Raw genomic sequence first — 22,580 nt, forward strand, 5'->3', positions numbered from 1 at the left:
AGCAGCTGCAGTTTCATTTCAGCAAGTTTTAAAATACTGTTAGTTTTTTTATTATTATTATTTTATTCTTTTTCAATTTTTCATCAGGGTGTCTTAATTGTCTCTTTTGCAAGAAATCTCAACATCTGTTAAACTGGTCTTCAGGCAGTGTTATCAGACAGCTTTCAAGACAATTCAGCAGTAGTTCTGCACAGGAGGGCTTTGTAGCCACCTCCTTCCTTCCCAGCTTCCAGCTACCTGCAGCCTGTGGGGGAATTGAGATGCCAGATTGCTGGCACAGTAACTGAGCCGACAGAAAAAATAGCAGCCTGAGCAGAGATTATCCTATAGAAATGCACAACCAGCTAATTATTACCAGTAGCAAAAAATTGTTACTGCATTTTACATAATGGAATTATGAATGATCTAAAGTTAGAAACAGTGCAGGTGAATTGTTAATATCCTTATGCAAATATAGATGCTGCACAAAGTACGGTGATCTAAAACACAAAAACCAGAAGTGCTGAAGAAGTTGTAGTATGTCCTGACAAGGAAAGGAAATTATCCGAGTATTGAACTGCCTGCATGCTGGATTGGAAAGTTCTACACTTAGCAGCCTGCACATTTGTCAGTTGTTTTTAGAGCCAGTGAGAGTGATCTGGGTTTAATCCAGATCGCGGTTTAATCCAGATCTGGGTTTAATCCAGGTCACTAGCCGCAGCTTTCTGTCTGGGAGTGCAGCACGTTCCAGGCAGCACGGCCAGAGAAGAGCACTCCAATTTCTGGCCCCGTGCGGCACAAACCAGCAGTCTCCCCGTGGAAGGAGAGGTGTGAGGCAAGGTGTGCCTACGGGAGCTCGCAGGCTGCTGGCTGGCAGGGCCGACGTACCCTGCGAGTCTGTCGCGTGGCGGCTGCAGGCCTTGAGGGCTGGCAGGAGCTTGGGCCTCGAGAGACGCTACGAGAGCTATCTGGGGCTGTGCAACACGCCAGGGAAGCCGCCTGGAATGTAGGGCATTGGGACAGCTGCACGAGGCCAGGCCAGCGGCTCAGGAAGGCTGCAACGCTTTGGGTTTGGAAACCATGACAGATACTTGTGCTGGCTGCTGTCAGGGCCAGGAGGTGGAGCCCGGCCTGCCGGCTGCGTTAAGTGTCACCGAGCTTCAGGGAGGGAGCCGAGGTGTGCCTGGCTGCGCGTGGATTTTGGAGGTATGGCGTTGGAGAAAGAGGAGACCAAATCATCAGAGGCTTGAGAAAGCAGGTAACTTTTAAAAGTTTGCCACTTCTACTTTCAGAATTTTAACCTTAGAAATGCTACTTTTATTTTTCTGCCAATTGATACTGATTTTTTAAAAATGTAGTTTTCCCATTAAAAAGAAAATGGAGAATTTTCATTATGCATTTTCCATTTCCTTGATACCTGTCCCAGGGAAAGACAGAAGAGCTTCAGAATTTCATACTCTTGTCAGTGTGCTTCAGTGTGAGAAAAAAAAAAAAGATGGATATTAATAGGTTTATTTTAGGAAAAAATATATAAAAATAACATAAATATAACAAGTATCTAGAGAAATGAGACATGTATTTGCCTTTTTATTGCTTCCTGTCTACAGTAATGACCTGTTCCTTGTTTCACTTCTCCTCTCCTCTTAAAATTACAAAATACTGTCTCATACATAAAAATGTTAATAAAAAGGGCTAAGAAAACCTGCCATACTCTATGCAGTACTTTACATATTTCATTGTTCCTTCAAGATTCAGTACTGGATTGATGTATACTAGAAAAGTGTAATAGCTGCCTGTGGCATGAGAAAAGAATCTGTTTATTATCAGAAGCTCACCACCTGACCAATCTTATTTTTACAATCGTTTCTGTCTAATGATACTTCTTATGAATAGATGCGTAGGGAAGGCTTAGGATCAAAGAGTAAACCACAGATTTCACAACGTTTCCTTGGCAAAACAACATGTTGATTTGGCTACTGCACTGGAATCTGCAGACTTTCATTAAGGGTGTTTTTCCTGGGATTACATGGGCTGCCCTCTTCTTTTTTGCCTTCCTAAGACAAACCTTTGTCCAGGACCAGAGATCAGCAGTTGCTGCTGGCTGGCTTAGCACTTTGAGCAGAGCTGAGCTGTCTTAGAGAAGCACACAGCTCTTTCCTTTAGAGCTATTTCAGGTCCGGGAGCAGTCCCATTTTAGGCCTCAGAGCAGGTCTCAAAACCTTGTTTACGGAGTCGGTGACCGGGGCATTGATCCGGGCTGGGATTTTGTGTGCCCTTCCAAAGCAGCTGCATCCACACAGCAGCTGTTTCCACATCGCTCCCTGTCCGCTCATGCCCAGGGCCGCCCCTGCTTTCAGACAAGGGATGCGGGCCACGCGGGCTGGGAACTCAGGCTGGTTAGTCCCACCAGTAATTTCTGGAGAATAGGGGGCTTTTTTCTGTGCTGCTCTGCTGGAGGCAGTAAGCCTGGGATTTAAGAACAAACTTGTCTGTTGGCCTTCTGGTGTCTGTCTTTTGAGAGTCGTCCTGTCACTCATCTTGGAGAAACATTGCTTGGCATGGCAATGCTGTTAATGGAGAAAAAGGCAGCTGCACGTGAGGTAGAAAGGAGGGGCTGCGCCAGTCAGCATGACTGGCTGCAAGGAGAGGAGGGAAAAATCACGGAGCACCTGCAGAACTAACTCTTCCCGAATTAACTTTACCTTTTGAAGCCTTGTTAAGGACCAAAGTGAAGGGGTAGCAAAAACTGTAAGGTGGCAAAGGCCATCTGGAGGTTTGCCCGAGCATCACTACTGTGCGGACCTGCTCAGCACGCGGGGTGGCTGCTCCTGCAGCTGGCAGCTTGTGACCCGTGGCCACTGCTAGGTCCATGCTGACCAGTGGGTAAACAGGTATGGTCCTCACCCTCTTGCTGGAGGTGTACCAGAAGGATCTGGTGGCATGGATCTGCAAGCACTGGAGATGCTACCAACTGTTAGCTTTGCAAGTCTGAGATTCCCAAACTGGGGACAGAGTGGCATGCGCACATCAGTTCAAAGTCTTGTTTTCTTGAAACCTACCTTATATTATGCTTCACTGGCAGACAAAGCTTTTCACAGTCATTTGCACTGGAGAAAGGATTTATTTAACTTGAGAAATGCCTGAAGGTCTTATAGATGAAGAGGTGCAATGCTCCTGCCTATTAATTGGTCCCAGCATTGGCAGATGGTTTGAGGAGAGAGCTATTAAGTGTGGCTGAAGGGCAGAGTGGGAGCTGTGCAGCGCTCTGCCGCAGTGTGGCATAAAGGGAAGGCTTGTGGTGTAGGAATCAGTGAAAAAATACTATTGCCCTTAATGCAAACATGAAGGAGCTGTGGTTGGGCTTGTGGTTATGGGGCTGGGTGGGAACATTTTCTCTGCTGCTCAGGGAACTGTTTTTGCAGGTACCTCGCTCACTTTTGTGCTAGGTTAGTGACTGCGGGTGTCGGCTCTCTGCTTTCTGCAAGACCAGCTCCCTTCCAGTCTTCGCCTGTGTGGCTAATGAGAGCTCAAATAACTTTTGTTTCTTTGCCTCTTTGTTCTCCCTGAAGAGAAGATCCAGACAAACACCAGCAGATCCTGTCCCTGTCTCACTGGGTTAGGCACTGTTTTCATGTTCTCTTGGTATTGTAAGGACCATAAAAAGGAAATAGTTCTGTGTTTATAGCAGCAGTGATGCAACACTCGTTCTTCTCAGGTTTGGAATTCCACTCCCAGTCTTCTCCCATGCTTGGGAGATGGGAGATACTGTGTGGAAAAGTAGACACTTCCCCTTTGCATGGGAGGACTATTCCCATGGACCTTGTTTTGAGGCTCGTGCAGTGGCAAAAGGCTGCTGGGATGAGCAGGAAGAGCAGGATTTGCATGGGCTTGGAGGCTGGGCTGGCCAGCGAGGACTGGCATGCACAGGGGGATGCGCAGTGCTGATCGCAGGGCTGAATCGGTAAATGTGTCACCGATGTTTTGCCAAGTGGCTCTCGTCCTTCATTGTGGTACGTGCTGCCTGTAGGCCCCTCTCTGCTGCAGTCAGGCAGGTGCTGAGCATGCAGGCGTTGGGACTGCGCCCCAGCCCCAGCCCCGAGTGCCGCATGTGGCCATGGAGGATGTCCCATTTTGCTCCTTGGGACACGGCCTGTGCTCATCCTGCCACTTTGGCAGAGGATGGCATTACCTGGTGCAGCTGCCATTTTAAACAGGTGATCGGAGGAGGAGAGGCTGACAGGGAGCGGTCTTCGAAGGTCTCCTTCCACCCTGAAACACAGGTACCTGCTGGTTATCCACAGCAGGCTAACGCAAGTCAGTGGGACCCACAGAACCCACAGAGCTTTTGGCAGGATGATGGTGAAAGGCTATTCAAAGTTGAGGGAAAGAATTTAGCAAGATTTGTTGTATTCCCTGTACTTCTCTGAGAGGTCTTTTATCACAGGAAGAGACTTCGATGTACCCTTATCCTCCTCGAAATCCAGCCTCTCTTTCAATGCTATTTCCATACGCCTCTTCATTTTCACATACTGCAACTTAGTCAGCCCTTTTTCCTGGCATATTCAAAAAGTAAATTCCTCAACAGTTACTGAACTCACTCTTTTGCTCTTCCTCACAAATTGCTGTTAATGTCACCTTTCCTTTTGCTCAGTGCTGACTGTCTGTAATCTTGCTGAACGGCTGATGTTGCTACTTTTAGGTTTTGTGCCAGCTTGCGTCAGGATGTACAGTGATGTCGTCACTTCACACATCTTTCTTTTCAAAGCTTTCTGTCCCCTAAAACTACTAGCAACACGAGAAGCTATTCTTCCTGGAGCTGAGAGGTGTTTGCTTCGTTGTGTTGCACAGCTCTTTGTGACATTCCTGCCTTCGCTTAGTCAGGGTCAGTCATTAACCTGCCCGCGTTCTCTACCTTCAACTCTAATGTCTCTTTTCACTCTCTTCTTGCTCTGGTACAATCCCTGTGTTGCATTGAGGCTTTTCAGTGCTGCTCACTTACCAGGTTGTCTCTGTTGCTCTCTGTTCTCCCTGCTGAGCGATCAGTGCAAGGGGTTTGGTGTTCAGTTGTCACCTCACTGCATGTTCTCCTCCAGCTTCCTGCACTCAGCTCTCGGTTGCTGCGGCTCACCTTCATCTCCTCCTTCCTTCAGCTCAGGGCCCTTCCTTGGACTGTTTAGGGTAGGTGTCCATTAGCAGTCAATAGCTACTAAAAGAAATCATGGGTTGTCCTTGGGTTTTGTTTTCTGTGTGTACTAACTACCTGAAGACCATCGGGGTTTGCTTAATTTTAGAAAAGCCCGATAAGGAGTTAGGATGCTCCCCACAAAAGAGGAAAATTCTCAGGACCATACTGGCACAGGACTTCTTAAAATAGTTAACGTCTTCATCCGGAGGAATGCACTGACCCGTTTAGGTGGCGCACTGACTGCATTGTTGAAATGTGTGTGAAAAGTGCCTGACGGCGGTGGTATTCAAATACAACACCGCCAGAAAAACACATGAACAGCACTGGATGCGTGCCAGAATGTTCAAGTAGGCTCCTAATTTTAGTTTAGAGCTTTCCAATGGCCAGCTGTAGATACCTCAAAATCTCCAAAATCCCTGACCTCCTCTGAAAATATTGGCCTAAATGCTTTACAAGTAATTTACATTGTTAAAAAAGTATTAACAAAGCTTTATAGAAATGAGTAATCTTTAATAATTGGCTTCAGCTTCTCACGCAGCACACAACTGCTTATTTTGAGAGAAATGCTCAGCGCAGCTTGAAAAACAACAACCAATGCCCCTGCTAGCAGAGGAATGAAGACCAATAGGATGTCATAGCAACTCAGCTATGCCTAATTTCAGTGACGTTGGCTTTCAGAACTGGAAGTGCCTGGATGTGACTGCATGCATACATGTGCACATTATGAAACAATTGATTGCTCAATGAGTATTTTTAATTAATATTTTCATTTTAAATGCCCCATTTACCCTCTTCACACAAGGTATTTTTGCCACGTGCAGCTTTGATTGGAGTAAACACACTCCTTTCAGATAACTCCTTCAAGCCGACTCATTGATATCTTTTTTTTCCTTCCCATGACTCATTCTTTAATCCCTCTGCTTTCTGAAGTGATCTGTACACAGTCGTAACAACCCCAGGAGTTAAAGAATCAGAGGACTGGGGCAGACAAAAGGATTTATCAGGTAAAAAGTTCTGTGTTAGGCAAAAATATTCTTAGTCCATGTACTTTTTGGACCTAATGTCTTTGTAATAAGTAACACTTCAGGTTACTAATTTCTCTATCTTCAGTAGGTGAAATAAGTTATTGTAATGTAAATGTACTAAACAAGGTGAACTGTCTGTTGATTTTGTTTGCTGTTTATGTAGTTTGGGGTCGTTCTTGCAGCAAATGAAAAAATTGACTGAATTGTCTCACAATTAAATGTGCTAAGCAGTTCTGAGTTTTAGCGCAGCAGGAAAATGGTTGAAGGCTTCATTTTTTTTAAGATCTTAGTGAAAACGATTTACATGCCAGAATCGATTGACATCTTCAGTCTATTTTTAGAAACTTAGCTTCTTAATTAGGGATTTTAATTCTGCTTTGCAAAGCTGCAATTTGCCCAACTAGGGGGAAGAGCGGAGCTCAGGCAGCCTATGAAAATCTGAAGCTGGTTTGCTCCACTGCGGATCGACCTGGGAGACCCAAGCACGTTCTGCTCCTCCAGGTGATTTCTCCAGTGGAGGAGCTCTGTCAGGCACTGCAAAGAGCACAACACGGCGTGCACTCCCGGTGGAGGGCGAAGGGAGGAACTGGCAGGGCTGGCCTGCGGTCGGAAGTCTGCAGGTTCACTGGAGGGTAAAGGTACATTATGCTTGATACCCAGAATTTGGGAGAGCGAAGAAGGTGGCACCTAATAGATGTCATATTTCTTACTTTCCCTCAGCAAGAAGTGGCAATACGGAGAGGGCATCCTTCTAGGAAGCAAAACGCAAGCGTTACCTGCCTGCATCAGCTCCACTGGGTTGCATAAGGTTCATTTAGTGCCCGGTAATGAACTTAATTTAAGCATGCATGTCCCTGCCCTCGCCTTCTTACTCCGCGCTGTGGACTTGCGAGTTTGCTTATGCTAAAGGGCAGAGCAAAAATAAATTTCCATACTCCCAGGCATGTTCCATCAGCCTGTGCTGGAGCGCGGGCCGCTGTCCAAATAGTTTGGCTATGAAGTGAGTTTGGGCTGCGGGACAGGCTCCGACCTGCCCTTGAAATGGCATGACGATGACACCGGGGTCCTGCTTTTCTGCTTGCGGCCCCCAGCCACAGCCGCACCGCTCGGGCCGCCCTCACACGACCCCGGCCGTTGTGCGGTGGGCCGGGAGGAGGGCAGCACGGCCACTGGGGAACGTAAAATACAGGTCGGGCACGGCTGGGGCTCGGGCAAAGATCCTCCTCGGCACTGGTTGTGTACGAGGGGTGCCAGGGGGGCCCGGGGGGCCAGCCCAGGGCCTGCGGGGCGGCTGGGGCCGTGCCGGGCCGGGCCGTGACCCCCCACGGGACTACAGCTCCCAGGGCCGCCGGCGGATCACGTGGTGCCGCCCGCCGGTCACGTGCCCCGCCAGCCCCTTTGTTTTGAGCGGCGCTGGCAGCGCGACCGGCAGCGGCGGGGAGAGGCCCGCACCGCTCCGCACCGAGCGCCCGGGTCCGAGCCTCACGGCGGCAGCGGCAGCACCGCGGGGCACAGCGCGGCCCGGCCCCTGCTCGGCTGTGAGTGCGGGGCGGGGGGCGGTTGGCAGCGCCGGACTCCCGGTCGCTGAGGGGCGGCCACCGGGCGCAGCGCTACGCCGAGGTGGGGGCCGAGGGCGGCGCGGCGCGGCCCGGCCCGGCCCGGCCCGGCCCGGCCCAGCCTGTTAGACGCGGGGTGGCGGCGCCACGGCTTCACGGCGGCGGAGGGGCCGGCGGGAGAGCCGGTGCCGGGCCGTGCCGGATGCCGTGTGTGTGGGGGGGGATGTCCTGGCCCCCGCGCGGGGTGGGCGGCGAGGCCCGGCCGGCGGAGCGCGGGGCCGGGCGGTCCCGGTGCCCCCCGGTGCCCCCCGGTGCCCGCGGCCGTTCCGCCGCTGCCGCCTCCCCGAGCCCCCCGGACGGCGGGGGGCGGGGGGAGAGTCCCCGCGGGCGCTGATTGGGCGGGCGGGCGGGGGGAGGCGGGGCCGCGGCGCGGGGCTGGCCGCGGATTGGTCGGGGCGCGGGGGGGCCGTCGCTAGGGCGGCCTGGGGTGAAGGTGAGCTGGAGGGCGCGCGTGCGCGCGGCGGTTGTGGGCGAGGGGAGCGGGCGGCGGCGCCGCGCATGCGCACGGGGGTTGGGGGAGCCGCCATTTTGTGCTCGGGTCGGCGCCGCCCGTGACGGGAGCGGGGCCGGCGGCGGCTCCGTGCCGTGGTGCTGGCGGCGTGCCCCTCTTTTACCCCTTTCATTTACCAAAGGGTTACCTAAAATCTGCACATGCTAAAGGTGTTCTTACTTTGTTGCCTTTTTTTTTTTTTTGCATGTGCGTGTGGCTTTTTTGGACTTAATTAATCATAGTCTCATGTCCAAATCAGTTCCTGTTTTTGCTTGATGATTTTTGAGGACACAGACTTTTTATGTGTCATGACCTTGTTTATTTCTGAATGTTGGCATTCAGAATATTTTTTACCCATAGTAGTGACTTATATTGTAGTAGAAGACTTGAGTGTCATCCAAACACTAAATTTCTCCTGCAAAACAATAAATAATGATAATGAGTCCCTTAAAACCAGTATCTTTCTTCATATATATCACAGAGAAGTAAAAAGAAATGCTGTGTTTGCTGGAGGAAAAGCTTATGTTTTTTTTTCTGTGTTTTTTTTTCTTTAAGAACTTTGAGCACATGTCGTGGGTTTAGCTAGCTTGTCGCAGTAGATAACAGAGTTATTGACTGATGTCTGTGGTATCCGTACATCTGCGATAAAGCACACTTGTGGGTTGTGTTGTTTGAAGTTATTAGCCAGAGCTGCACTAGAGTTACTGGGATGGAGAGGGGAGAAAACTTTGTTTTCTGACTTTGTTTGCATTACCTCAGGGGAGCTGTTAAAAACATGCCAGGTAGCAGCAGGTGTGATGCTTTGTGCCTGAGCTGCTGCAGGGCAGTGCTGGGGCCCGGGGATGGTCCTCGCCCTTCCCCAGGGCAGCTGCACGTGTCCAGCACCTCCTTTTTCTCCCTGAACAGATGGTCACACGTCCTGCCATGCCACACAAGTGCCAGCGTTGACCTGAGGGAGCAGCGGGTGCCGGTACTGGGTGGAAGCCACCTCCCTTGGCAGCAGCAGAGGCTCAGCTTCAGGTACTCTGAAACTGCACCCTTAGGGTGAGCTTTGAGGGTGCGCTCAGGCACGCCTGCTGACAAGCTGTTGGTGAGCAGCCTCACCTCTGGGCAGGCCGCACGTTTCTCCTGTTTCTCTCCGTCAGTTCTGCTTGTGAGCCGAACTGGCTCTGCGATAAAAAGCAAAACAAAATCAGCCAGCACGTGGTTAGCTGTTGACAGAGCTGTGGAGGAAAGGGGAGGGATAAAAAACATGGGGGTGTTGCTGCGGAGGCAGGGTGAGTTCAGAGTAACAAAGTAATTTGTACAGGAACAGTTTACTGATACAAGGTGTCAGGGCAAGCATTCTGTGTACCTGATTTACTGACCTCTGAATGACAGCTATCCTCGGGTTATTTCTGAGGAACCTCTTCTGTAGACAAGCCCACAAACAATGTAGACCTTAAGGAAATAGAGGAACTTGATCTTCAGTAAACCCAGCTTAGTCTAGAGATGTGTGTGCAGGTAATATTCATGTAAGAGCCATGTCCGTATTGTTAAAGCATTTTTAAAACCTGTTGATGTAAGTGTAGTTATTTTTCCCTTTCCATTTCTTTTGAATAAATAGCATCTTTGATTTGTTTAAGGTCCTTTCTTGGTGCCCTTTACTCAGACAAGCAGTCCAAGGCGTTCCGTGTTTTTTTTATATATCTCATAATAATTCCCAATAGCTGCTTTTAGGGATTATTTTTCTGCTTTGTCTAAACTTATTGTAGAGATCTCAGGGTGAAAGTCGCCCAAAAAATGCTTTATAATGCAGAGTCTGCAGGCATGTGTAGTTACCTTTGTACACACTGAAGATGCAGCCAGGTATATGTTCTTGCAAGTTTTTCCCCCCTTTGTGTGCTAGACAGCTCAGCATCAGGCACAGATTCCCCTCTGCTCTGCCAGCTATGAGACTGAAAGATGGGGCAGGCAGCTGGAAGTAGTGGCATTTTAAGACTGCCAGAGCAAGATTTGCAAGAAGACTGAACTGTAGGCATGTCTGATGGAGCTGAACATGTGGTAGTGTTATTGATAGTCTTACATAATTACTTAAAGCAAACCTACAGAAGTAATTGACTAGGTAGAAATCGAATCCTTGTATATTCAAAAACAGTCCTTTTTGCAGTGGAGTTTAATTCTTTTTCCATTCTGGTCTCTTATCTGTGATGATGTGGTATTTATCCCCAGCTTAGTTTTTGCTCCATGGATTTTTCAATCTCCCATCTCTTTAATCCATTACGGCATTTAAAAACAAACAAACAAAAAAACAGAACCACCATCGTTTGCTGACCAATTTCTTCTTATTCCAAGTTCCCAGCGTAAAGATGATGTTGCTTCTTCCAGTGAGCAGTCTTCACCCAGAGGCTTTATTTCCATTTGTTAGTGATTGCGTTATATGGTTCTTTTAAGACTTTAACTGCTCACATAACGAGATTGAGTTTTGAACACCTTTTTTTCCCTCGCAGTTTTTTGCCCTCTCATGCAATATGCCAGTGTCCTGTTTCTGATTCCAGGCTAGCTTTGCTTTGGAAAAGCTCCATTAACTTCAGTGAAATTCTGGCTTAAAACTGTGACACCAGAATCAAGCCTTTAGTGTTTGTTTTCATAGGTACGTTTCCCTTTTCTACTTCTGATGCTTTGTTTCTGCCCGCTTTCTCACTCTGAGTAGCATAGAGTTAATTGCAGATCGAGCCCCGTGTAAGGGTTAGGGTGTTAACAACAGAGCTGTTGAGAGGGTGGCTGCAGCAGTGGTGGTTGTTGTTCTTGGTTTTTATGTGGCCTGCGTCATTACGGGGTAGAACAGTTGTGAAATATCTTGGATAGAGTATCTGTTGCAGATCAGGCTGTGGAATTATGCCTTGTTAACTGATTGCCTCAGAGAGATTTTACTAGATATGCTCATCACAACAGTGTTTTTCAGACAGTGAAGTGACACTTGATCTTGTTTTAATTCAAGTTAAAGGAAGTATTTTGTAGGATAAATGAGCCGTACCGAGAATCTGCCTTGTAAATATGTGTGAGAAATTCTTTATGGAAAATGAGAAGTCAGAAACGTCTTTTCTCAATGAGTAGATGCATAGCGCATATTCTTGGCCTTTATAAAGACAGTATCTTTTAAAGGGGCTGTGTTTGTTTAAAAGAAGGTTTTTCTTAAGGAACAATGCCTTTTTTTTGGTATTCTATATTAAGCGATGATGCAGCCAGATTCGGATTGGGTAATTGCAGCTCTAAAGACACTGGCATGTCAGGAAATAAAAACTGAGTTAGGTGCTAACGTTTACTGGCTGTAAGTGGGGAATGAGGGAAACTGAACGTAATCTCTCAGATTATTTAGGGAATAAAAATTTCCATACGTTTTAAAATAATTCAGTATATGTCTTTCTAGACCTGAAAGTAAGTGCTTTTGGAGTGGCATCTTTGTCAGCCCCACGTGGGCGTTCTACCCAGCTTCTTGCTGCCTCAGTATATTTTGGTGGGCAGTCATCGAGTTCATTTTAAAGTTCAGGAGCGGCAAAGAGCCCTGTTGCTGCTAGATTTGTTGATCATGTTATGTCTAATATGCAGTATCTGCAAAATCAGCTGCATTTTCTTTACTTGAGAACTTTAGATTTGGCATTTACTAACATAGTATTTTTGCAGCTTCAGCGCTCTGATAGTACTACTGTGTGTTTATGTGCTGGGGGGAGGCTGTATACTATGTACTTGAAACTGGAAAGTGAGCAGAAATGTTGCTAGTAATTTTTTGCTAGTAGTACTTTGGAAAACAGAAAATCTGCCTTTACTCAGTAAATTGCCCTTGGTCCCAAGTTTCAGTATTTTTTATGCAAGTAAATTTAATCCTTTCTCCATTCTGTTTTGCACATTAGTGGTTTACACTCATAATTGATTGAATCTTATCAGTGAACTAACTTCTAGGTGCAGGGAAAAAAAAGTAAAAACAGTTCTTACAGTCCAAGCTGTTCATTGAGATAACTGAAGGTTGTTAAACAGTAGTACTATAAAGCTGTATTATGATCAACATAAATCACTCCTTTATTTTCATTATTATCTCAACTGATTTTTTATATTGCAAATTTCATTCTTTTTTTTTTTCACCCTTTGATAGTGTTAAATGGAGGCTCCAGCTGAAATGAGGATTACACTGAAAAAATGAGAAAAGCCCAAGCTCTGGATCTTTATCCAGGAAAGCCTGTGGTTTCTGTCAGTAAAGTGATTTGCCAAAGCTGAGGCCTCACTTTATTTATCTTGAACACTAAGGCAGTGCCTGGGGTGCTGGGACAGACAGAATTTGTCATCAATAATGCCTGTGCATAATATATGTATACTACATAGAGTATGGTTTGTATTTAACACATAACAGATGATGCTGCATTGCCCTGCACAAGGTCATTTGCCCAGTAATACTGTCACCTCTAGAAAAGGTCAAAACTTGTGCCAGTTATTAGAGTGACCAAACAAGTGTCTTGTCTAATTATTGTGATGAAATGAAGAATATACCAAACTGAATACTGAAGTGTTTTAATTTTTCAGACCGTAGCACTGCAAAGGAGAAACTCAGACAACTTTTCTCAATGACTCTATAGCCAACTAATGTAACAATGGTACTAATATTGGGACGCAGACTGAATAGAGAGGATAGTGGGATACGAGATTCCCCTGCAACCAAGCGGAAAGTTTTTGAAATGGACCCAAAATCGTTGTCAGGCCCTGAGTTTTTTGACTTCTCCTCGGGATCATCACATGCTGAAAGCATTCTCCAGATCTTCAATGAATTCCGAGACAGCCGGTTGTTCACAGATGTCATTATCTGTGTGGAAGGACGGGAGTTTCCCTGCCATCGAGCGGTTCTCTCAGCCTGCAGCAGCTACTTCAGAGCTATGTTTTGCAATGATCATAGAGAAAGCAGAGAGATGTTGGTGGAGATCAATGGCATTTTAGCTGAAGCTATGGATTGCTTTTTACAGTATGTGTACACTGGCAAGGTGAAAATCACCACAGAGAATGTGCAGTATCTCTTTGAAACATCAAGCCTCTTTCAGATTAGTGTTTTACGTGATGCCTGTGCCAAGTTCCTGGAGGAGCAGCTGGATCCCTGTAACTGCCTGGGAATCCAGCGCTTTGCAGATACGCACTCGCTCAAGACACTGTTCACCAAGTGCAGGAATTTTGCGCTGCAGACTTTTGAAGATGTGTCCCAGCATGAAGAGTTCCTCGAGCTGGGGAAAGATGAGCTTATTGATTACATTTGCAGTGATGAACTGGTGATCACAAAGGAAGAGATGGTGTTTGAAGCTGTCATGCGCTGGGTGTACCGGGCAGTTGAGTTGCGAAGACCAGTGTTGCATGAGCTTCTGACACATGTCAGGCTCCCACTGCTACACCCAAACTACTTTGTTCAGACTGTGGAGGTGGACCAGCTGATTCAGAATTCCCCTGAGTGCTATCAGCTGCTGCATGAAGCCAGGCGGTACCATATCCTTGGAAATGAGATGATGTCTCCCAGGACTAGGCCACGCAGGTGAGGAAATAATTTTTTTGACTTCTTCCTGTAATAGGAGGACACGGTTTGATGTACAGATGTTTGGTATACACTCCCAGAACAAAAATATTTTTCAGACAATTTTATTTTCTGTTCTGGAGCACTACAGTTACACCTGTGTACTTCCCCACAACACATGAAGCCCACACATGTCTACAAAATAGAAATAAAGGAGTTTTTTTGCATAGATCGTTCCGTTGCTATGGAGTAAATGACCACTCGGGTAAGTTAAGCTATTTGACCTTGTAAGTAAAATATTTTCTGAATGTTAATGTTTGCTGGATGTGATCTTTAGTTATTTCATACAGTGGTAGCATCTTGAAAACAGCTTACTATGCTGTAGCAAGTAAACAATTCCATTTCCCAGCCTTCTTTCTTTTTATAACAGTTAAGTAAGTGCACGGTGTGCTATAAAGGATATGGGTGAGGATACGTGTACAGAACATGTTGCATCGCAGAATGCTTTACGAATGGAGTAGTATTAAAAAATTGCAGTAGACAACAGAACAAGAGGTTCTTAACTATAAAGAAACTGTATCTTTCATTTTTAAAGAATTACAAAACAGTTCATGAAATACTTCATACTTATTCCATGACATTTGAATAATCCAGTATTACTGTGTGTCACAAAAATGCAAATGGTGACTGAATTTGCAAGAGGAAGACCATACCTGGCATTTATGCTCAGTGGTGGTGATGATCCTCCCCCTGCCCCAAAGAGAACTTTCCCAGTAAAAGCTTTACCTCTACGTGGTAGTTGACGTGACAGTTTAACTCCAGCTGATTTAAATTGCAGTTTTAACCTCATGTGCTGTACTGAGGTGATGCAATGATCTAGTCTAGACAAACAGTTAGGTTGTGTTAGGAGTTACTCCTCTTTGTTTATTCTTATTCTTAGTCATACGTGGTTGCTGTGCAGTGACTGTGCAGGAAACCTTAATTTTTTTGGCATGTGTTATAGGCCTTCCTATAGGGGAAAAAAACATCTGGAAACCAGTTGTCCCATTAGTGGCTTTCCAGTCGTGAATCCTGCTGTGAGAGAAGTAATTCCTCTTGAACTCCTTGCAGCCCTGCTGTCTGGCTTTCAAAGCTGTACAGTGCCATGGAGGGTCTGGAGGCTTTTGGTTTACTGCAGGTTGGAAACCGGTGAATACGAGTTTCAGAAGCCTTCCCTGAGCTTGGTCCTGACGGGGGGGGGAGGTGTGGTGATCTGAGAGCTTAGACCAAAGACCTTGTTTTGTGAATTGGAGAGGGGGCTGCATCTCGTGGTGTTTGTAAGTTTATTATTCACTTTGATAAACAACAAAGCACCTTTGCTTAGACCCAAAACCTTTCTCTCACCATGGCATTCCCATTTGTAAATTAAATTCCTTGTCTAATACAGGTGATTTTGGGATGGGTGTCTGTGTTTTCACTGCTGGACTTAATAAGCCACGCTGAATTTGAGTAGGCAGGAATGAGAGAAGTAATTTACAAAGAGAAACTGGCCGGCCTCCCAGCAGGATTTTTTCCCCCTTTTCTATATTACATTCATGAAATAGTTCTTTGTCGTTTGTTTCTGTTGTCTATTTGTTTCGGTTGCCTATAGCAAAAAGAGATCCTGTTGTAAAACAGTTACCAGGTCCCCTTTTGCTGATGTTCTCATCACACCTTTTCTGGGTGTTTCTTGGGGTTTTAGGGAGGAGAGGACACTGGGAAGGTTTTTTCTTTCTTGACTTCCTCTAAATACTTTTTTAATATATGAACCCTTTCTAAAACAAAACTGTGCAGGATCAGAAGCTTCCAAACCAATGTTTTTACTGAAACTTACAGAAATTGTGATTCCTTGTATGGGTATATATGCAATTATGGATAAAGTGGGTTCTACACATTTCTTTTTAGGAGAACTGTGTAGACTGCATTTTTGGTTAACTCTTTCTTTTTTTTAAGCTACTAAAGAGTTAACCTGAGGTAAACAGAAGTTTAAAACATGGGGTAACCTGCTCACTCTTTTAATGTTGTATGCCACTAGGCATTGTTGACAAACACACAAGGTCTTTCTGAAGTTCTTTTCAGTTACATTCCTGCAATGACAGTGACATCTTGAGGTTGTCTCACTCCTTTCAAGTCTCTCTTGTGCAGCGCAGCCAGCAGGGTACAGCAAATCTCCAAGCCAAGGTGAAGCAGTGAGCAACAGTGATTTTCCATATACAAAACAAAACAGGCTCTTATTCTGCATGGCTCAAATTATCTTCAGATTTTCATATACCCTTGAGTTCTTTAATCAAACAGCTCCTTTAAAGATGTCTGATGGCATGAATGTTCACTTTAATAGGTTAGGTGTTACTACATTTATACATCTTAACACATTCTTTTTGGCTGCTTTTAGAAAAGTTTTAATGTAATTCCTTATTTTTTTCTCCAAGGAGGTGACTTTATTTCACTTTACATTTGTCATCCCATTTGCTACACAAGTGAATTAACAGGAGAAAATGTAGTAACTTAAAAACCTTGTAACTTACCTCCTGAGCTTAAAATGTTTTTGAATGGAATCTCTTTGAATTACTGAAGGTTCTTCAGTCCAGCTAACACACTGATGGTTAGCATTGTCATCTAGGCTAAAAGTCTGCATACAGCTCAGGACCCCCTCGGAAACCTCTTTTTGTGATGTCCTGGATTATGATATTCTGTTATCTGTCTTCCACTCTTCCATTATTTGGCCTCTAATTAACCACAGGGTCTCTTCTGGAATCTCTTAAGTGCCTGTTTTAGCTCACCTCTGGTACTCTGCTCTCACTGTTACCTTTGAGTGCTACAAGGAGGGCTTCTTGTACTGCTGGCTGAGATCATGTCTTCTCTGGGAATGACAGCTTCTAATCTCCATTCATATATACCATTAGTTCTTTTCTGGAATTAGATGTTGCATGTATGTTCTTTGTGTGTATTCCCCCCCCACACTCTTTTTAATTGATGCGTCCTCTGTCATCTACTAGAAGGGTTTTGAACTAACTTTAAAACCTCTACAGCATAAGACTCCTTCAAGAAGTAACAGAGAAAAAATTTACTTCTTAACTGAAGTAATTATATGGCTATGTAGGTAATAAAAATTTGAGGAAACACTACTTTTCCTGTGGATTTAAAATATTCTACTGAACTAATAGTTCCTTTAAATAGTAAAACTCTCATTGCAATTCATAAAGAGCCCTATCCAATCAAAGTTTTTCATTTAATTTTAAATAAAGATTGCCAGTCCAGCACAGTAAGCTTTTCATTAAGGCAAAGCCTTGGTTCTAGTCTAAAAAGTAATCAACGAACAAACATTTTCTGTATGTGCAGTTAGTTGATATGTTTGGGCTTGCCTATAGGCAAATTATGAGACAAATATCTTGCTCTTGAGAAAGCTCTTTTCTTTTTCTGGGTAATACTTTGCTGGCACAGAAAGTTCCCCTCTCTTACTCTTTGAGAGATTCTTTTCAGAGTCGTTCCTCTTAAAAACAGTAACAGTAAATACATAGAAACCAGGAACCTGTGTCACCTCAAAGCTGAGCAGCTGAAGAGTGTTTCTTCTGACTAGTTCAGGTGCGTAAGTGTGCTTCCTCTGTTACAGATCTTCACTACGTAATCTTATAGTGCATTTTCATTTATTATTGTCTTTATGTAAAATATTTGGAGAAGGAAGTTAAACGTAACTTATGATGTGTGGTGATAAGAGCTAGTTTTGTTCTTGATGCTTCAAAATGGGGGAAATGTCATCAGGTTTTATAAACTAGTATGTGTATAAGTTCACATATTAGGAAATTTGGATACGGATCATGAGACTTATCTCAAATACAATCAAAGGGCAATTTTTTGAGAGGACTGCAGTCCTCAGCAACGATACAAATGAGTTCTCTATTCATTTGGAGATCAAAGTTAAAAGAAAGCACAGGACAACAATAAGGCTTACTAAAAATCAAGTCAGTGTTGCACTGTTATACTTGGTTAGTAGACAACGGCCCTTGAAATAACTATCAGTGCAGAACTCTTTTTAAAAAACCCTGAAAAGAGTGGATTTTGAGAAATGCTAGTAAGTTATAGGTTTTAACAATTAAATTGAGTAATAATTTGATTTGTATGTGGAAGATGACTGGTACATTCAAATGTGGATTAAAATACAATGAGTTTCTATTACTGTGAACATGGAATAGGTATAATGCAGAAGGATCAGGCTAGTAGGAGAAAAAGAGCACGAAACAATTTTAAAAGCTTATTTGTATATACTGCAGACTGTCTAATGCTAAACTTTTCACCAAGTTCTAGTGCTCATTTTAGGGGTGAATTTTTGTTTTATCATTCCTTAATGTCTCAGTCTGTCACTATGCTTTTTATATTGGTGGTGCCTTTTTTTAAACTGCAATGTTTCTAGGATTTTTTTCTCTCCTCTTTATTTTGGTGACTCTGCCTTCAGTTTTCTTCCTTCTCCAGGAAATAACCTAAACATTTTAGAGGTGTTTTAAATTGTGTAATACTTGAACAATGTGAAGTGCTATTAATTTCATAACATTTGATGGGAACGGGGACTGGTTTCAGTGTGAAGAATAGATAATTACAGTTTTGCAACAGGTTACTCACCTAATTTTCTAAGACCTCGAACATTTTTCTGATATCTCTATGCACCTATTAGACTATGGGCTTTCTGTATTTTTAATTTTTGAGATTTTTTTTTACTAGACTACTGTGCAGTGTGACTCCATGTATGCAAAAAAAAAAAAGGTCTGTGTGGTAACATCTCATATAATGAGACAAGAGGAAGCAATGAAAACCTGTCACTGATTTTGGTGGGGGGTGGAGGTTAGAGGAGAGGGATGGTATAGGAGCAAATAGTAAGCTTTCTGGTTATTACTTTTTAAGCAGTTTTTGTAGACAGTGCTGTTTGGCTTTCATGTTCTAATAAATAACATCTTAGTTTTCTGTTTTCACTTTTTTAGATCAACTGGTTATTCAGAGGTGATAGTTGTCGTTGGAGGCTGTGAACGAGTTGGAGGGTTTAACCTGCCGTATACCGAGTGCTATGATCCTGTAACAGGAGAGTGGAAGTCACTGGCTAAACTTCCAGAGTTTACCAAGTCTGAGTATGCAGTGTGTGCTCTGCGGAATGATATTCTTGTTTCAGGTGAATAATTCTTTTGACTTCTGGCACCTGAGTTGAGGATATATTCATGCCAGCCTTTTATGGCAAAATGGGCAATGTGTTTTAGGACACCTCTCATTCAGCCTTTTAGGAAGGGTAGATATTATGGTACAGCTGCTAATTTAGATAGTAAGTACCATATGTTAGTTTAAGCAAAGAATCTGTCTCACTTTGTCATTTGAGCAAAACTTAAATGAAGAAGGTGGATGCATGGATCAAATAGAGGGTAACAGCTAAGAATGTGTCATAAGGCACAAACCCTTAAGATAACTGTTTTGAGTGTCTCATCCAGGTAGTGATACTGAAGGAAATCTGGGCAAAAAGCCATTAGATTATTTCTTGAGATTGGAATGCATTTTAGTGTGATATCAGCATGTTATGGTTCACAGAAGTAAAATCATAGTATCATTCAGGTTGGAAAAGACCTCTAGAGCATTGAGTCCAGCCTTTAACCTAGTACTGACAAGTCCACCACTAAACCATGCTATTAAGTTCTACATCTACATGTTTCTTGAAGACCTCCAGGGATGGTGACCAACCACTTCCCTGGGCAGCCTATTCCAGTGCTGCACAACCCTTTCAGTAAAGAAATTTCTCCTAATATCTGACCTAAACCTCCCCTGGTGCAACTTAAGGCCATTTCCCCTCAGCTTATCGCTTGGTGCTTGGGAGAAGAGCTCAATCCCCACCTCACTACAACTTCCTTTAAGGTAATTGTAAAATACAGTAAGATCTCCCCTGAGCCACCTTTTCTCCAAGCTAAACAACCCCAGCTCCTTCAGCCACTCCTCATAAAATAAGTTACTGTATCTTTTTATTTTTTAAAATCCACTGAAACTGAATTTTCCAATCAAGTACAAAGATCTTTATCACTGAAACAGGATATAATTTCATTACACACTATGGAGGGGCATGTTGGGAGTTGACCTTTCTCATTCAAGCATGAATTTATTCAGACTGACATATTTGTTCTTAAAGGTGGAAGAATCAATAGTCGGGATGTTTGGATTTATAACTCTCAGCTTAACATTTGGATCAGAGTTGCCTCCTTAAATAAAGGCAGATGGCGTCATAAAATGGCTGTGCTTCTTGGTAAAGTAAGAGAAGTATATTTATAATTTCTTTAGCTGTGATATTCTATGTGTATAAGAAAATAGTGGCGAAAAACACACATGTACATATTTAGTTTTACTTTGTTGCACTCCCTATCAAATCATTTCATATTTTCAAATAAAATAATGTTTAAAATAACTGTACTCTTGATCAGTCAGATACTATCCATGGATATGAAAATCATGTTACTAGTCAACGGTTCTTCTGTGATCTTTTCATTGAACTGTCTGATCTCCAAGAAACAGTTTCTTTGCAGGCAAAGATGTGTCAGGATTTGTCCATTTCAAAAGTGCTTTCAAAGTTTAATAGTTTGTGTAGTTATTTAAAGCAGTACTACTTTCTGTTATCCATTTCTATGCTCTTTTATTTACTATTTTATATTAAATATATTTCTATGAGAAGATAGAAATTTTTGCTGTATTTTAAAGGCATATATGCCTTAACATAAAAGCAACTGAATCCATTAATTAAACTTAGGGAAAGTGTGTGTGTTGCCCCTTGGAGTAGTTTTTTTAGAAATGGATCAAGTGGAGGAAAGAAGGTAGACACAAATGATAATGAACTCTGCTTCTTAAGTATGAGAGAAGTAACAGGAAAGAAAGCAGGTTTCTGAACTGAGAAGGAATATTTTTGTAAGCAAGGGAGGTGGGGAAGAAAGAGAAAAGCAAAGATATGTGCAGGTGGACTTTTGCTGTTGCTGAATGTAGTCTTTAACAAGTGAAATGCAGAGAAATGCCTTCTCTTACAAGTGCCATTCAAATAGGAAGCTTCTGTGTTTTATTATAATGCTACGCTTTAGATGTCTGTTTGCAGTATTCTTCCACATGTGACTGAACAGAAACTCTCCTGGGAGTTCTTAACTATTATAAGGAATATGGCCTACAAATAATTTTTTTATAATAGTACCCCTTCACAAATCTAACAAATCAGGATTTCTGCAGCATTAAATTAATTGAATATTTAAATGTAATAACTAATCTAGAAATGATGATACTTTTCACCACTGCGTAGGTATATGTTGTTGGAGGATATGATGGGCAAAACCGCCTCAGCAGCGTGGAGTGTTACGATTCATTTTCCAATCGATGGACGGAGGTGGCTCCCCTTAAAGAAGCTGTGAGCTCTCCAGCAGTCACCAGCTGCGTTGGCAAACTGTTTGTGATCGGGGGTGGTCCTGATGACAACACGTGCTCTGACAAGGTTGGTTAACTGGGGTTGTATCTTCTATCCACGGTAAAGGGAAATGCTGGTTTAAAAATACATCATGCTGAGATCTGTTTTAATCAGTTTGAGTGGAGGATGGAATTACAGTACAAAAATATGTAGTAGAAAACATTAACTAGTATGCTGTTACTTGGTCTCATTAGTGTGCTATTACTTGGTCTCTGTCGTGGGTACTGTCACTGGCTTCACGCATTAAGTGAGCTGTGTGAATGCTTAAATCAAAGTGTTGGGAAAATGGTGTTAAATATAGTGCATATAAAGACATTATTGATATATGGACCCGAATTGAATTAATACTGACTTCATTCTCTTGGTGAGTTATTGATTCTCTGTCCTTGTTATAATCTCTGTGGGTCTGCCATGTTATAATTTCAATTAGACTTCTAATACCACGTGCCTGTTTGTTTTCAGGTTCAATCTTACGATCCTGATACTAATTCTTGGTTGCTCCGTGCAACTATCCCTATTGCGAAAAGGTGCATTACAGCTGTGTCTTTAAACAATCTGATCTATGTTGCTGGTGGCCTTACCAAGGCAATATACTGCTATGATCCGGTTGAGGACTACTGGATACATGTACAGAATACATTCAGCAGACAGGTAATAAACACTGAAAGGGTGTAGACGCCTGAAAGGTATTTTTTTTTTTTACGTGAATATATTGACGGGAAATGAGTAGAGACTGGTTTAGCCCTGGCAAAATTGCATCTCTGATTCTACTTCATCTATGTAATCCAAAACCTCACAGAAGAGTTTCTAAACCAGTAGTATTTCATCTGAGTGTCAATTAGCCAGCCCAGTCTTTGTTTGAGAGCAGTTACTGCTGGATGACAGTATAACGGTATGATGGATAACATTTAAGTGTCTAGAAACTGGTCTCTGTCAAGCTCTATTACATGTTGGTTTTTTAAATTTAGATTGAAAATAGTAATTTCCTTTTAGTTGATTAAAGCCTTTCAATGCAACAAAAAGCATTGAAGGATGTGTTTACAGTGGGGAAAAAATACTATTTAGCATGAAGTATGACTTAAGCATTCCATAAATTGAAGTGATACAGCTCTCACTGCTTAACAGTGCTTAAAAAAGAAAAGTGTCCCTTCAGTAGTACAGTGTGTGTGTGCTGATTTGACTTTTCCCTGTGTTCTTTAATATCTGCCAAACACCTCCTCTGCTGTTCCTACCTTGACAAAGATGTTTTTTTTCTTTCCCTCTCTTCTTTATATTTTCTGCCCAGTT

General features: G+C 43.4%; 1 protein-coding gene across 8 annotated transcripts in view; it reads left to right on the forward strand.

The window, feature by feature from the left end:
• The first annotated feature begins 1,085 nt into the window (after positions 1-1,085).
• Positions 1,086-22,580, forward strand: part of KLHL24 (kelch like family member 24) — a 28,153-nt gene continuing 6,658 nt past the window's right edge. The window contains exons 1-8 of one of the 8 annotated variants that reach the window (XM_083849143.1): positions 1,088-1,237; positions 9,202-9,315; positions 10,833-10,927; positions 12,850-13,837; positions 18,805-18,989; positions 19,986-20,104; positions 21,132-21,320; positions 21,756-21,944. In XM_083849143.1, the coding sequence (XP_083705269.1) occupies positions 12,918-13,837; positions 18,805-18,989; positions 19,986-20,104; positions 21,132-21,320; positions 21,756-21,944 (1,602 nt within the window). In that variant the 5' untranslated portion in view covers positions 1,088-1,237; positions 9,202-9,315; positions 10,833-10,927; positions 12,850-12,917. Of the gene's footprint in view, positions 1,238-7,568; positions 7,728-8,296; positions 8,466-9,201; positions 9,316-10,784; positions 10,928-12,849; positions 13,838-18,804; positions 18,990-19,985; positions 20,105-21,131; positions 21,321-21,755; positions 21,945-22,580 lie in introns of those variants that run through there. The other 7 variants (XM_083849141.1, XM_083849140.1, XM_083849142.1 and 4 more) reach the window with 7 other exon arrangements.

The sequence above is a fragment of the Anser anser genome (genome assembly GCF_964211835.1).
Source record: "Anser anser genome assembly, chromosome: 9".
NCBI lineage: Eukaryota > Metazoa > Chordata > Aves > Anseriformes > Anatidae > Anser > Anser anser.